This window comes from Cyprinodon tularosa, unplaced genomic scaffold (assembly GCF_016077235.1).
Source record: "Cyprinodon tularosa strain WSP-4 unplaced genomic scaffold, ASM1607723v1 ctg3, whole genome shotgun sequence".
In the NCBI taxonomy this organism is placed as follows: domain Eukaryota; kingdom Metazoa; phylum Chordata; class Actinopteri; order Cyprinodontiformes; family Cyprinodontidae; genus Cyprinodon; species Cyprinodon tularosa.
In genome coordinates, this window is record NW_024039007.1 from 3,442,705 (window position 1) to 3,457,647 (window position 14,943).

A 14,943-nucleotide genomic window follows, 5' to 3' on the forward strand; every position below is an offset into this window, starting at 1 on the left:
TATGGAAACACTGTGTTAACAGGTGGATTTGGTCAGCAACAAGTGGGACTCCAGTCAGTTACTTAAGATACGTTAAGAAATACCCCTGTTGTTCTAAACTTTGAAAATCTAGGTGTGACAGTGGGAAACATAAATAGACAAATTACATACAAACCTTTAAATAAGACTTAAAAATATGGAATAAAACAGAAGACAAAGATATTAAAATGGAGAAAATAGAAAAAAGTATGGATTTAATAGGGTAATGCAGAAAAAAACCAAAACGCATAAAAAAACAATAATAAACATGTTTATAGGATAAACAAATATTTCCAGAGAAGGTAAAAAATGTGCAAATAATCATTAGATGTGTTCCTTAAAAACTATAACACCTCTTGCAACATTCTTCTGAACAAAATGGACCACTGCTCTTTTAAAAAACAGACAGTAAGCAGGGTGTTTCCACATCCATCCATCCATCCATCCATCCATCCATCCATCCATCCATCCATCCATCCATCCATCCATCCATCCATCCATCCATCCATCCATCCATCCATCCATCCATTTTCTGTCACATTTAATTCCAGTTGGGTTCACGAGGGGTGCTGGTGCTTATCTCCAGCTGTCTACGGGCAAGAGGTAGGGTACACCCTGAACAGTTCACCAGTCTATCGCAGCGCAGGTGTTTCCACATTTAAAGAGGAATCCTGCCCATTGATTGGGATTTTCTTTTGTTTGTGAGGACCTCTAATATCAACATCCGTGTTGTCTTTGAAGAATGTAGCAGACTTTGCACTTCTAGAGCAAGAAGACCCCAGCTGATGTAATTTGGACATGTTGCAGAACAGCAGGGGTGAGCGTGGTATTTCAAAAAAAACTGTAAAGGTTGCGTTATCTCCAACAGTTTTATTATTTAACAAGGATCCTCTAATTTGTACGCTATGATGCTTTTATTTTTTATCTCATTTTTTTTCTTTAAAGTTTAATCCATCTGAGTTCATATCAGGGGCAGTATGTCAGAAGGAGAGAGTCAGAGAGAGCTTTGTGTTGAATGTTCTTTCATCTGGCAAGTCTCACACCCACTCTGTTTGCAGATGTGTTGTAGTGGGCTCTCTGCAGCCAATGCGGCAGCTTTTCAAACAGCACTGGCTGTAGTCGGGGGGGCTGAGAGGGCTTACTGGTAAATTGGCAGCCCAGGGAATACAGGGTACTCTAACCTCGGCGCTCACCCACTCACATGCTTTCATTCCCCTTTTTACCCTTGACCACTGACTGTCTGTACTCCCTCTCTCTGGCCAGCATAAATCCGCTTCCCTACTGTGTCATCTGCTTCTGTCGTTTTTGTTTTCCTCTGCTTGGAGTTTAATTTTACCTTCTCAGAGCTTGCCAGTTGGGTCCGAGTATCACTCATTCAAACATCTGTCTCTCTTAGTCATAAGACTCTCTCTTCCTGCTAATTACATCCTTCAACAATGACAATGAGACACATAAGTGTTGGAAAAAAAGCACGTGCACACTATGCCTACACGCGTGCAATGTAGGCATACTAACCAAATCTGTTTGAAGTGTGGGACCCTAAAAGAAGAGAGGGCTTCTGTATGCATTAAGTATTCATTTGACGTGTTTTGAGGTGCATGCATGTGTGTGTGTGTGTGTTCGGGTAAGGGGAGAAAGAGAGTACTGGCAAATTGTGCCGCAAGCATCCAGCAATCGAGCGCTGACACCTCGTCTGGCAGTCGGAGGGAGAAGGGGTTGGGCTGAAGAAAAAAAAAAAGGGAGAGGAAGGAGGAGGGATTGTATGTGTGTATGTGAGACAGAGAGAGCAGGAGGGAAAGAGAGACACGGCAGGACAGCTGCCAGAATTTCTCCGATAGCAGGAGAAGGACCAAGAGGTGGAACAGAAGCAGGATTTCTCCTTTTCTTCACAAAGCCAGGCTAGGAGTATAGAATCCTTCCCAATCCCCCTGCCTGTGGGAAAGACCATCGGGACGCACAGCCGCTCACAGCAGACAGAGCGCGTGGGATTAACTACATGACAGGAAACCATCCAGCATGTGGCAAGATGAAGAAATGAAGAGAACTGAACTGCTGAGAGTTGTTTGATGAGATTCTGAACTGATGCAGAACTTTTCCTTTGCAAGAGAGTTGGGGATGTTTTAATAAAGGGGGTCTCCATCTGTTGTTTCCTCTTCTAAAACTCTGGATTTCCCGTACCTCACTTACTACTCCTATTCTACATTTTTTCCTGCAGAGCAGTCCCTCTTGCTGCCCACCTCATCTATGACCCACCTGCAGCTTGTTCCAGTTAGTTACTATGACGCCCACGCCTCACCCCGACCGTTCTCTCTCCTTCCCCCTGGCGTCTTACAAACCTCTGTGAAATCAAGCGGAACCCCAATGATTGCGATCGGAGCAGGAAGGAGCCCCGTGCCCTGAGTAGTGAGCAACCCCCCTCCTCCTCGCCGTATTCTTGGTGACTGCGGTGGCGTAGCAAATGTGCAAATAATGGAGAACAGTGACAGCACAGACACAGACCTCAAAGTTGATCTGTATCAGTTGTCTGTTTTTTGACTATGAGCATAAACTAGATGATGGATTGGAAAGAGCTGTAAGTACATGACTGCAGCATGTTCTCACTGATGCATGCTTAAGCAAATGTAAATAAATATATTTTGCAAAAAAAGAAAAAAATACTTGCAAGATCTAAGGTATGTTTACTTTGAAACCTTGCTTTATGAAATTTGAGTGAGTGGTGTTTGGGAACAGCTTTACATGGAGATTGAGCGTGAACAGGTGGACAAGCTGTTGTTGGCTGATGAAATCTGAGCCTCTTCTCGCCACCTTTTTCCCTGTTTACAGTTGGGAGAGGAATAGGAAGGGGAAAGATAAGAAGAGAGAGAGACAGAGAAGGAAGCAGTTAATTAGTCCCAAAATATGTGGACATGAATTTGCCTCATCTTTCATTGAAGAGCACACCTGTGCACTGACTGTCATTGTGCAGCATCAATTCAACTTCAAGGTTACCATCTCAGCTTTGGGATGTAAGCACCCCACTGTGGTTTGGACAGTTACAAATCAATTTGCTGCTTTTTTTTTCTTGTGCAGTCTTAGGCTTAAATTTGATTTATGCTGCTTCTGCAAAAGAAACGACAGAATGAGGCGAGAGACAGACGGATAGGTTTCTCTTGAATGAATGTGTTGCAGAAACCTCCCATAAGTGTACACATGCACGCTGCAGCATGCAGCCACGTGGACTCTGGCTTAGTTTCACCTCTCCTTTGCCGTGGATCACATCCATCTATTCTATCTAGTTTTTATTCATTTTTTCCAGTCACATGATCTGTCTTGCACGGTATCACGCACAGGCAGCTCCCTGGGGAGAGTCTTCTCCTGTAGCCTTCTTGGATGCAATAATTATTCCATCAGCCAGCAGTGTGTTCCATGATTGTGCTCTTGGGCTGTCGCTGTTGGGGGTGTTACAGTGAAGTGGGGAGCAGTTGAGATCAGGGGGGTTAGATTGTCTCTACAGGCTGATAGAAATGGGAACGTAGTGAGGTTTTTGGCAGCCCATCTGGACAGAGGAGGACTAATGGACTGAGGGTTAACACAGACAAACTCCTGCTGACCTGGAGACACATTAATTGGTTACATTTGAGTGACCACCATTCAAATCAAGGATTTTACGTATCAGTTTTTTTTTTTTTTTCATTTTTTTGCTAATACCAATTTCAGGCTTTCTTTTGGGTCTGACCAGTTATTGGCCAAAAATCACAAAACAGGACAAAAATATGTTCTTTAGGTTAATTTAAAAGAGGAATGAGTTTTAAATCCAATAGAAGATAAAATAAATGTAAGATGCTACGTTTTTGAGGTATACTGATATACCACTGAATGTGTTATATTAATTTTTAAAGACAGACTACTGAGGGGATATTTAACCCCTAAATTTGGAAATTAGCTAGATTAACTGAGGTAATATTGGCTGGTTAATTTGTCTTCTTCAAGATAAAAGGGATAGATGGTGCTCATTTAGTTTCAAACCATGATGTTATGAATATTGTGGTCAGAAATGTTTGATCTTGTAAGCAGGGTAAAAGTGTGATGTTCCTTTCTCTGATGGGTAGTGTGCAGTAGGGAGGGGGAACACTACTTTACCCTGTGTTTCATACAGCAAAAAAAAAGAAAAAACTTTTTAACACTTGCTGTCTCATTCTCTGTGAAATGGACTCCAGGGGTTTAAGAACAGTGTGCTAGGCACTTACATTTCTGAAAAGGTTGCCTTTCTAAACCTTAATACACTTTGACACCATAAAGCGACCGTAGTCCCCAAGCTTTATTGGAATTTTGTTAGATTTAAACAGGAATGCTAAAGTATATCCCTCTGTTTGTCATAAAATGGCAGGAATATCAGGCTGAGATGCATTAATTAAACGGAAGAAAGTACAACATTTCATTTTAACTTGCTGATCACAGATGGGGAATGGTGGCCTAGTGGTTTGGGCATAGAGCTTGGAATCCTGAGGTTCTGAGTTCAAGCCCCACTCCCACGGATTGCCACTAAGCAAAGACCCTTAACCCCACCCTGCTCCCCAGGCGTCCCACGATGGCAGCCCACTCCTCCCCAAGGGGACTTGTTAAATACAGAGAGCTCATGTCATTGCTCTGTACTTGTAACAGTGTAATGACAATAAAAGCTGAAAAAGGGGTTTTATTCATATTTCTGCATTCTTGATTTGTGCTCAAATCTGTTTTCTTGATGAATCATTCTTTGTATCAAGACTTGCATACTCCTTTGAGCAACTTGTTCCTTCAGGTTAAACAGTCACATTTTTGTCCTCGCAGACTTTCTTTGAAGTCTGACTTCTTGAACATCTGAGTTCATTGGATCTTCCTGGGAGGCTATGGCAACAATGAATTGCTGTCAGAAGAGCTATAGTTGATCAGGGGCAATGCCATAAATCCCTTCAGGCAAATATAACAGTTCTTTTCTTTGCGCTGCAGGGCAGAAAAGATTCTGATGGTGTTTTATCAACAGCTCAGTACTGAGAACAGTGAAGAAAGCTGGGAAGACAGTAGACTTTGATGAGAATACTGTGAAAATGCAGGAGTCAGTTCAAATAATACTCTGGTTTGAGCCGACACAGCAGATTTACTAGTCGTCGTTTGGCTACCAAAGGGACACCAATCAGATGTGTGGTAAATATGAAGATCACATTATTTCTATCTGATGTTTTATTACAAATTTATTTTAGCTGATTCGAATTTATTTCCAAGAAGACCTATAACTATTTATAGTTTTTTTTTGTAGCAACTCCAAATAAAGTAAATCTTTAAAGTTGTGGAATCGAGGAACACAAAAGTGTTATGGTGCAACACATTTCCTCTCATAAATAAATATAATAGCTTAGATCCAGATACTTCTTAAACTTTTCTGCAGCTATTTATCAGTAATAACCGATTAGGGTCAGAGAAGAGTTATAGAATTGAGCCAAAAAGACAAAATGAAGTTGTTCTTTAAGCATCTAAAATGAACTGTTAGCACAAGCATTGCAGTTAGTGGGTTAGCTAATTTATATACAAAATCCCATTACTATTGTGGTGGTGTATATAAACAGTGAAAACTTGTGCAGAAAAACAGAGTTTTTCATAGGAGCATCTAAAAGCAGACTTTGTCAGATTTCACGTTTTAAAAAACTCTGATATTGAAAATAGCTAACTTAGTCTCAGCCTTGCTGCACTACGAAGTGAAGGACTGTATTCAGTTCAACCTGGTAAAGTTAATGGAAAACAGGTTGAATTTTTTTGTTTTGGTTCTGAGCAGACTATCAGTGATCGGACCAGTTTAGCCACACCAAGATAGAACCGTCTGCATTTTGTATTTTTATTCAAAGCTCAGCTTCTGTCTTATTAAAGCTTCCAAAGGAAAACTGATTCCTCAACTTTTACTTGAGTGATGAATGAACATGCTCAGTCATAGGACGGCATGTGTTTCCCGTATGGTTGTCCTCCAGTAGTGCTCACCAGGCATGTCCATCACAGCTCAGCTGTGTCTGATCATGATAAGTGATTTTATCTGCTTTGTCTTGCAGCTATGACAGCCAACATTTATTCCCTGGCAGGTTAAGTCAACTGAAGGGTGATAATTTATATTAATAAGTCTGATTAAACATATAATTTGCAGCTAACCCTTGCTGCTAATTCCACACTGTGTAGGAGTATGAGATGGGTGATGAATAATAAGTGTTTCTTTAGTTGTGAAAGGAAGGGAGTGTTTTCTTAGAATAGTTATTTTAGTGGCGTTGTGTATGTTGGCAAACTAAAAGGGAAACTTTTCACTTTTATGGAGGTGTTGTAGTGTGAATACTTGACCTAGCACCTCAAAGAAAAACGATTTCCTTTAGTATGACCTTTTTAGCTTGCTGGTTTTCAGCATACCTTCATTTCCTATGTTTCCTTCTTTTAGGGCAGCTCAGAAGCTGAACCTCTCCTCCAAGCGGAAGAAACACCAACCCTCCCTACTCCACCCTCAGGAGCCCTCCATCTACCCAACCAATTTCAGTGGTATCCTGCAGATCTCCCCACCCCCCACCCCACCATGTCTCCTCCGAGCCGTGTCCAAAGTGAAAGAGAACCCAGGGATGGGAAAGGTGAGAGCACACACATGGAAACAAGTTTTTCTGCCCATAGTGCACACCGATTTCTCCCTGCCTTCATTAACATAGCACACACACACACGCAGGCACGGATACACACAGACCCCTGTTTGAAGGGGTGAAATGCAGAGTGGCGACAGACTGGTCTGCAGGCAGCGTGCCGTCTGGTTCAGTCCATACTGATTCAGTCAGATAAGCTTGCTGGAATGCCATGAATTCCCTCAGTTTGTGGGACCAACATTCCTCTCTTTACACCGAAAGCCAGTAAAAGCTGTAATTCACATATCTGTGGTCCTAACAACAGGATTCCTCAATCCATTCTACATGCTGTGCACAGTGATGAAAGTTGGCCTGGCAGGTATAGGACAGTCATTAACCAAAGCTGTGCAAACAAGTCGCTCTTCCTTTGAGGTTTATTGGGTATTGTTTGTCTGAGCTGACGTCCTGTATTTATAAAGCGCTGAAGTCCCCCAACAAGATTAGATCCCACCTGGATAGGAAACCTTCTCTTCTGCTGCCAGGTATCCAGACGGTTGAATTTTTTTGCCACATGTTGTAAATCTCCTATCAACATGTGGACTTCATAAAAAACAACTGTGTTATTAACAATCCTCTTCAAGCCCGGGCAAGATCAGTGGTGGGCATCTGTTCTGCTAAAGGGACAGTTGACTTTTTATGAGATTTTTATGATCTATCCAAACCCACGTGAGTTACAGCACTATTTTATTGGAGAGCAAATACACCAATGCAGTGACTCTGTTTCTTCGTAACCATCTAAAAAGACGGGTGAAATAACATTTCACTTGCCCACTCCAGCTTGACTTTGCCGACATCTGGTTTAGATCAGTACAACACTGTGACACTTGACTGTATGTCTGGTTTCCATCAGGCATATGTAGGTCACTTCCACTTCCCTGCTTTTACCTGCAGACATCTCTATATGGAGTCGTGCCAAGCAGCACTAATGGATTTCAGAGAGGGATCAAGGTGCAGGGAAACAAAGACCATTAGCAGTGCCTTAAAATACTCCAAACCTTGATATCTGATCACTGCCAACATAAATAAAGCTTAGACATTAGCTTTTTTTTTTTTCTAATGACCTCAACAGCCTAATGTAGAAAATTAGTTTAAATGTCAAATCGATATAATTTACTGATTGTATAAATACTGTTGTTACAAAGTAGTCGGATACAGTAAAAAAAAAAAGTTAAATTGAATTTAAGGTAAAGGGGTTCCCAAATGATGTCATATCTATGAACATTTTTTAAATTTCAATTCATGGTTTTCAACATTTCTAACAGATGAAAGTGTTGTTTCGGCCTCCATTATGTTCTGATGGCCGTAAACAACATGGGTAATAAGTCAACCCATCGGGTACACAGCTTTCCTCAACAGAGTAAAACTCTTTGCTGTTTGGTATCTGCTCAAATTCAGCCATTCTTTGTAGGCCCACAAGGTTTTTTAGAGAACATTTGTAAACAAATGAACCCATAGCAGACTGGTTTAGCATAATATGGGGAAAATGTTAATCTGGGTGAGGTTATGAATTAATATCCCAAGCTTTAAACATTCCACTGAGCAATATTGAATCCATAAATCAAGCAAATAGTTGCTTGTCTCCCCCTAGTGGTCTGGAGCACCTTTCTTATACAGTAGTTTTTGCCATTTGCAGCATCTTCCCCTATTTTTCTTTTAAGCAACATTTATGTATTTGCAATGGGTTTAGTGTTTGGAGGGCATTTGCACTTTGTTGCTCTCCTTTTTCTATGATGCAGAATCTCTTGTGCATCATTTTTTGCTGTGCATGCATGCATTTGCAACACGTTTGCACCCCTAGCCCTTGGTGTGTCTACACCCCACATTTTTAAAATACTTAATAGTAAAAAGATACCAGAACCATGTACCATTTTTCTTCAAAATTTGTCATTGTGAATGGAGGTTTGTAGTGGACCCAAATGCAGAGACTGAAGCTGAGGTGGTTTCTTGCAGATTTAATAATCAGAATGGCAGCAACAAAAGCATAAATCCAGAAATAACTAATCAGAGAACACGGGAACAAGAACAAAGGGGAACACGGCGTTTCGGGAGAGAATGAAGAGAATCCAGCAAACAGTAACTGCAGAGGAGGAGTATATATGCAAAACAGACCAGTAAATGGATTAATCAACTGATTGGGAGCAGGTGTGGACAGAAGGAACTAGAAGGGAGTTAGGGGAAAGGAGAGTGGCAGAAGGGGGCAACAGAGAGTAACCAATAGGTGCAACTGTGCTTAAATATAACTAGAAAAGAACTTAGATGGCATTATTTGGAAGTGAAACTAATAACTTAGAAAACACAGGATTACATAAACCAAAGTTTAACTGAAAAACCAAAGTGAAACTAAAAAAGAACCAAAAATCCTTATTAAAATATCATGACAAATTTACTGAGCTATTCTATCACATTAGATCCTGATACAATACATTGAAATTTGTGGTTCTAATGTAACAAATGTTTGAAGAACAGGAATAGTTAATGACCCTCTGGTAACAAAACCTTGCAGTTTTCTATCTACCATTTGCAGGAACATTTATACAGATGTCCCTGGGAGAGTTAACTTTTAATGTTGTCGTCAGGAGTTTGGAGAGTCTTTAGGCTCAGCAAAACAGCCTTCTGACAAACATTTGTTTATTTTAAAGGTTTTATTTCAGTGCCAAAGAGGGAGCACATTTACTTTTATTGGCTTAGGGCTGATTTGCATCTACCATAAACGGCAGCATTCAGAGACCATTGCAAGTAATGTAATGCTTGGGGTAACAGTAAACACTCTAAAAGATAACAGGACTGTTAAACATACAGTATCCCTTGAGCTGCTTCTGTCACCTATCAGTCACAGATATGTTTGCACATTGCCTTTGGAAAAAGAAAGAGATAAATCTGACCATCAGATTGTGAAACGATATGGAGTTGTCAGTATTTCTAAAGGAGGTGTTTTGTAAATGATGGTGTTATCTAGCCTGACATGTTCAAACACGGCCACACAAACCACACACAGTGCTTCTCTTCAGCAGGAAATTGTCAAATTTATCTGCCTTTGTCTGCTAGAGGTTGAACTGTGCACAAACAGCAGACTGGCTCAACTCCTGTGACATGAGCTGTCTCGTCAAAGCTGTGCTCAGTCAACGCTTTAATGCATCGGCTGTCACCGTTTTCAGTTTCCTACGCTGGCATGATGAACCATACGCTGACCTGTGGAATGTGTTAAGACCATAAAGCTCAGTTGATGAATGTGAAACCACATTATGCAGCTGGGTGGCTTTCAGGCTTCTTAACAGTAAACTGGCTTTTTCCAAGCAACGAAGGGGAGGGACAGCTGAAGTAGGAGAGTGAGTAGGTGGAATAATGGAGGAGATATTGGAGGGTTGGGGGCATATGCTGATGCTATTCCATTCTGTTGAGCTGCCCGCTGTCTAGAAAACAACCTGGATTTAGATAATCCTGCAGCAGGAGGTTTCACACACATCAATTTCCATCCATTTCAGATTTGACTTTCAGTAGCCACCTTGCTGCCTTTTACCAACACCAATTGTGTTGACCCATTGAGTTTCCCAGTCAATGAAAGACTGAAAGTTTCCATGGTAACCTGAGATGTACTTCAAATCTGAATTAGACCCCATGATGTTGTAGGACACATGATGCACTATACGATTATGAAAGAACTGAGCCTGTATGATTTATCTTCATTCTTTCTGTTTTTTCACTATTTTCTTCTTTTGTTATTAGATATTAAGAATTTATTTTTTGTCATGCTGTCACACAATATGTATACATTTCCTGCTTTGCAATGCAGGTCTTGTTTACATTGTTGGAGAACGGATGAAAAGCAAAAGGTCTATTCTGAAAGGCAATACAAGTTTTTTTTAATGCTTTGGAAAAACTTTAATTGTTTAGAGTAAGCAATTAATAGAAAATGTATTGATATATGAACGCAAATATAATATATTAAACATGACCTCTACAGATTTGTCCCTATTTTTTAGATGAATAAAGTTTGTTTTGTCCTAGCTTTATATCAAACAATAAATGTTTAGCATTTTGTACTTTCTAATCCTATTCCTGTTATTATTTATCCTTCTAGGTAAAAGTGATGATGCGAATCTGTCCATCTCTGGAGGGTGCCGACTCCTCCGAGTCTCAGTCTTTCTTAAAGGTAGACAGCAGGAAAAAGCAGCTGACCCTCTATGACCCTGCGTCCAGCCCGCACTCCAGCTCAGGGCACAGGAGGTCCGCCACCGTAGCCGTCCCAAAGATATTTGCCTTTGATGCTGTTTTTACCCACGATGCCTCACAAGTAAGGGCCCTGCATGTGTGCTTCAAGTGTGTGTGTGTGTTTTTTTTTTTTTTAAGGTGGCGGGTGGGAATTTAGCCTCTCAAGGACGAAGGGACGATCTTTATGTTTGCAGGGTGTGACCAGAGGCTTAGAGAAAAATGCCTGTCTTGGGTCAGGGGGGCATTCTTACCAGTGTGGACCTAACAGCTGGGGCTTTTAAGCCGTCTGAGGAATGATTTGAATCCACTCTGTTTATATCCAACCTCTATATCTAACAACACAACACCTGCTGAAACACAGACAAAGGTCAGCTTCATATTTACTGTCTCATAAGGAAAAACTGTGATTATAATGGCACAGATATGTAATTCAGCATTAAGATTTAATCAGGATTTTTCTTTTTATTTCCTAATAGTGCATTAAAGTCGAGTAAACAAGTTTGTGGCAAATGGTGTAGAGTGAGATTTCTTTAGCTGAGAAAGCCCCAGATCCTCTGTCATGCCACCAACATGGAGCTATTATTTCTTAAGTATGGTGCTGATAACTGAAGTCTAAATGTTTCTGCTGCAGAGCCGGAGCCAAGGCTCTGGATTATGCCTCTGGGACGGCTCTGCTGGTGGCTAACTGTTACAGCAAGCTGTTCAGCTGTTACAGGTCTTGTTTGCTGTGTGATGTATGGTTAAGGGCCCACTGCTCCCAGAGGTCCCATGCTGAAACAGAAATACGCACTGCAACCATTGCAAAAACACACCTGAGTGATGGGAGTTCCCCAAATGGGATATATATATATATATTTTTAGTTTTAATTTCAGCTCCGATTAGGCTTTCAGCTACTGAGAGTTATGTTTATTGAAGTACCGGTAAGTGAAATTAAGAAATGTGTTAATCAGTAGGAAGGGGGAAAAAACTTGACCAAGAATGCAGCCAGGTCACCTAAGGCCAAGGCTGAGAAACAACTAGAATCAATGGGAGCATAATGTTTACCAAAAGAAATTATAACTTTAGTTAAGTCTCAAGCTACACAAAGTTCAGAAAGATTTATATTATGGTGCCTTAGATCAGACCTAACAAACCTGTTCCCTATGTAGGGGTTTAAAACACTTTCTGGTGAGTTACTCTGCTCTGTTATTCACCACAGCGGCAAATAACTGCTTGCAAATACATTTATTTCAAAACGCTTCAAATCTGCCAAATTTTAATGGGATGCTGTAATTTCTGTTGCAATTTTGAGATTAGTGGGTTGTTACCCATCTTAAACCTACACTGAAAAAAATAATGCAACTGCTTTTGGCAATTAGGTAATCATATTTAGTTACTTTAACTCAATTGTTTCATGTTAGCCAGGGAAAGAGATAAAACAATTGTTTTAAAGTAACTAAATATGATTTAGTAAATGTCAAAAGCTGTTGCATTTTTTTTCAGTGTATGATTCCCTCTTGTTTTAAAAAAGTTTATATTTTTAAATCCAATTTTGTGGATTATTAGAATTTACCTATCTGCCTCTGATGAGCTAACTGGTTTCCTGCAAAGATAAAAGTCAACCAAAAAGGTTATATTTTCTAAAGGTGTTTTTTTTTCAAGCAGTATAAAATTTTGTGCACAGCAATACTGTGTGAAACTCAGCAAAGTCATGTGGGATATGCATATATGGGATTCACTTTGTGTTTTGAATTTATTACTACTAAATATGTATAAAAACATTTTCAACACTTGCTTATTTGCTTTTAAGAATAGTGTGATTTTATTGTTCATTTTTTGTTTTTTTGAGAATTTACAGGTTTTACTGCTCTATAATATCAGAATAGAATTTCAGTTTTTGATTCTCTTTATTCATATTGTTACAGAGCTGCCTGAGCTGTAGCTTCCCTGTCACAGGTAGTTTATTGACTCTGTTTCTCGCAGGCTGAGGTATGCTCAGGGACAGTAGCGGAGGTCATCCAGTCTGTGGTGAACGGTGCAGACGGCTGCATCTTCTGCTTCGGCCAAGTCAAGCTCGGTAAGCTCCTCCACTGGCAACAGATTAGACAAGAGCCTTTGTTAGTCTCGGAAAAAAAACTCTCATTGCTCTTTGTTAGCTACGCTCGATGTCCACAATTGGCTTAGCGGTGCACTGGGGTGAGTCAAGGAATGGGAGATTGGAGGGGAAAAAAGAATGGGTTGGAGGTGAGAAGGGGGGTGCAAAGTGCCTCGTGCAAGCTTCAGGGCTCAGTCTCTAATTAAAATCTTAGTAATTGGTCCAGCCAGTCCTCCTAGGATGAAGAGCGTGCTTCTCTTCTGCTGCTGTTAGCTATAATTCTCCACAGAATGACTCCTTCTGGAATAAGTCCTTGAATTAGCATTTGATTTTACTTTAACTTAATGTTACGTCCAATGCCCTCCATCAGTCATTTTCTTCTCCATCACTAATTGTTAAACACAGTAACCTTTGAACAATTTTCATAGGGGTGGTAAAAGGCCAGCCCATTCATTTTAGCTTTATATATTTAGATATATCTTATATCCTTTCCATATTTTGTCAGGTCACAATCATAAATTCTATTGGGATTCATATATTCTTTCAAAAAATATTCTGTTGCAGAAATCTGTTAAGTGTTAATTTTATTTCACGCACTCTTTTTCTGATTACCCCCCCCCCAAAAAAAATTGCGCCCTTCATTGCTTTTACATTCCTTTGAGAATTTCTTTTATACTCATGTGAATATGGAATATAAATGCTGGAAGAATATATGTTTAAGGTTATGAAACAGTTGATACTGGGCTTGAGATACACTATCCACCAGGACAATAACCCTGAAAGCACAGCCAGAGCTACAATAGAGTGAGCAAATTAAACTTGTTACTGTGGCCCAGCTAAAGTCCAGATCCATATGAAAATAAAAATAAAAATCTATGGCAGGTCTTGGAAGATTCCTGTTTTGGGGTGTCCTCCATCCCGCTGGAGCCTGAGCTGTTTTACAAAGTACAAATATTTCACATGTAGAATGGTAGAAAACGACTTACACTTATGGCTGCAGCAAAAATCATGCCACAATTTCTTGATTTTATGTTTTTTTTTTTTTTACTTTATTAACTAATTTGCGTTTGTGTATCACATAAAAAAGTATATATATAAATGTCCTATAGTCCTATTGCCATGTGACAAATTGAAAACGCTGTATATGTGACTCTGTATTAAGTTACCATTATTTTTTTTTCTCTTCTGACTTACCAGGCAAGACATACACCATGATTGGAAAAGACAGCTCCCCTCAGAGTTTGGGTATTGTGCCCTGTGCTATTTCCTGGCTTTTCAAGCTCATCAATGAGCGTAAGGAGAAGACGGGCACTCGCTTCTCAGTCCGGGTGTCTGCTGTGGAAATCTTTGGGAAAGACGAGGAGCTGAAGGACCTGCTGTCTGAGGTTTCAACAGGCAGTCTGCAGGAGGGCCAGTCCCCCGGAATCCATCTGAGAGAGGATCCCATCTGTGGCACTCAGGTAAGGATCTCCACAGCTCTTCACTTTTTCTTTGTTCACTGATCCTTTCATTCTCTCTGTGGGTTCTAGTATTATCCGAGTATTGATCTCTTTGTCTATGCTCAACCTCTCCCTTCTCCTCCAACGAGGTTTAAACTTTCTTTTGAGTGCATGGGTGAGCCTCTCTTTTTTTCAACGTCTCCCAGGACTTCCCAGTTATCTGTCTTGATCCTGCTTCTTCAATCCATGTTTCATATATAAACCAAACTCATCTATGTTATTGATAGCTCTCTGCTTCTCTCCCATACTGACTCTCATGTCAGTATCTATTATAGATGAATTAGAATCAGCCCTCTGTAGCACAATAGAAATAATATTGGGGGATGGTAAAACTGGATGTTTGAAGGTGTTCACAGGTGTTGCTGACAGATGTTGTTTTTTAGGGCAACTGTGGACTCTGACTTCAAACGATGTGCAGTCCTGTGAAGCTTGTCTTCCTCACGGCAGTCACGCGTGGGCTTCTTTATGATCTCTTTCACCTTCATT

The 14,943-nt window shown here is 40.4% G+C and overlaps 1 protein-coding gene across 3 annotated transcripts in view; it reads left to right on the plus strand.

Annotated features, from left to right (window-relative positions):
* The window catches only part of kif26ab (kinesin family member 26Ab), a 97,250-nt gene that overhangs the window by 71,292 nt on the left and 11,015 nt on the right, over positions 1-14,943 (plus strand). For 2 of the 3 annotated variants that reach the window (XM_038291493.1, XM_038291494.1), the window contains 4 exons: positions 6,446-6,629; positions 10,753-10,965; positions 12,847-12,940; positions 14,156-14,418. In XM_038291493.1, the coding sequence (XP_038147421.1) occupies positions 6,446-6,629; positions 10,753-10,965; positions 12,847-12,940; positions 14,156-14,418 (754 nt within the window). Of the gene's footprint in view, positions 1-1,782; positions 2,591-6,445; positions 6,630-10,752; positions 10,966-12,846; positions 12,941-14,155; positions 14,419-14,943 lie in introns of those variants that run through there. The other variant, XM_038291495.1, reaches the window with a different exon arrangement.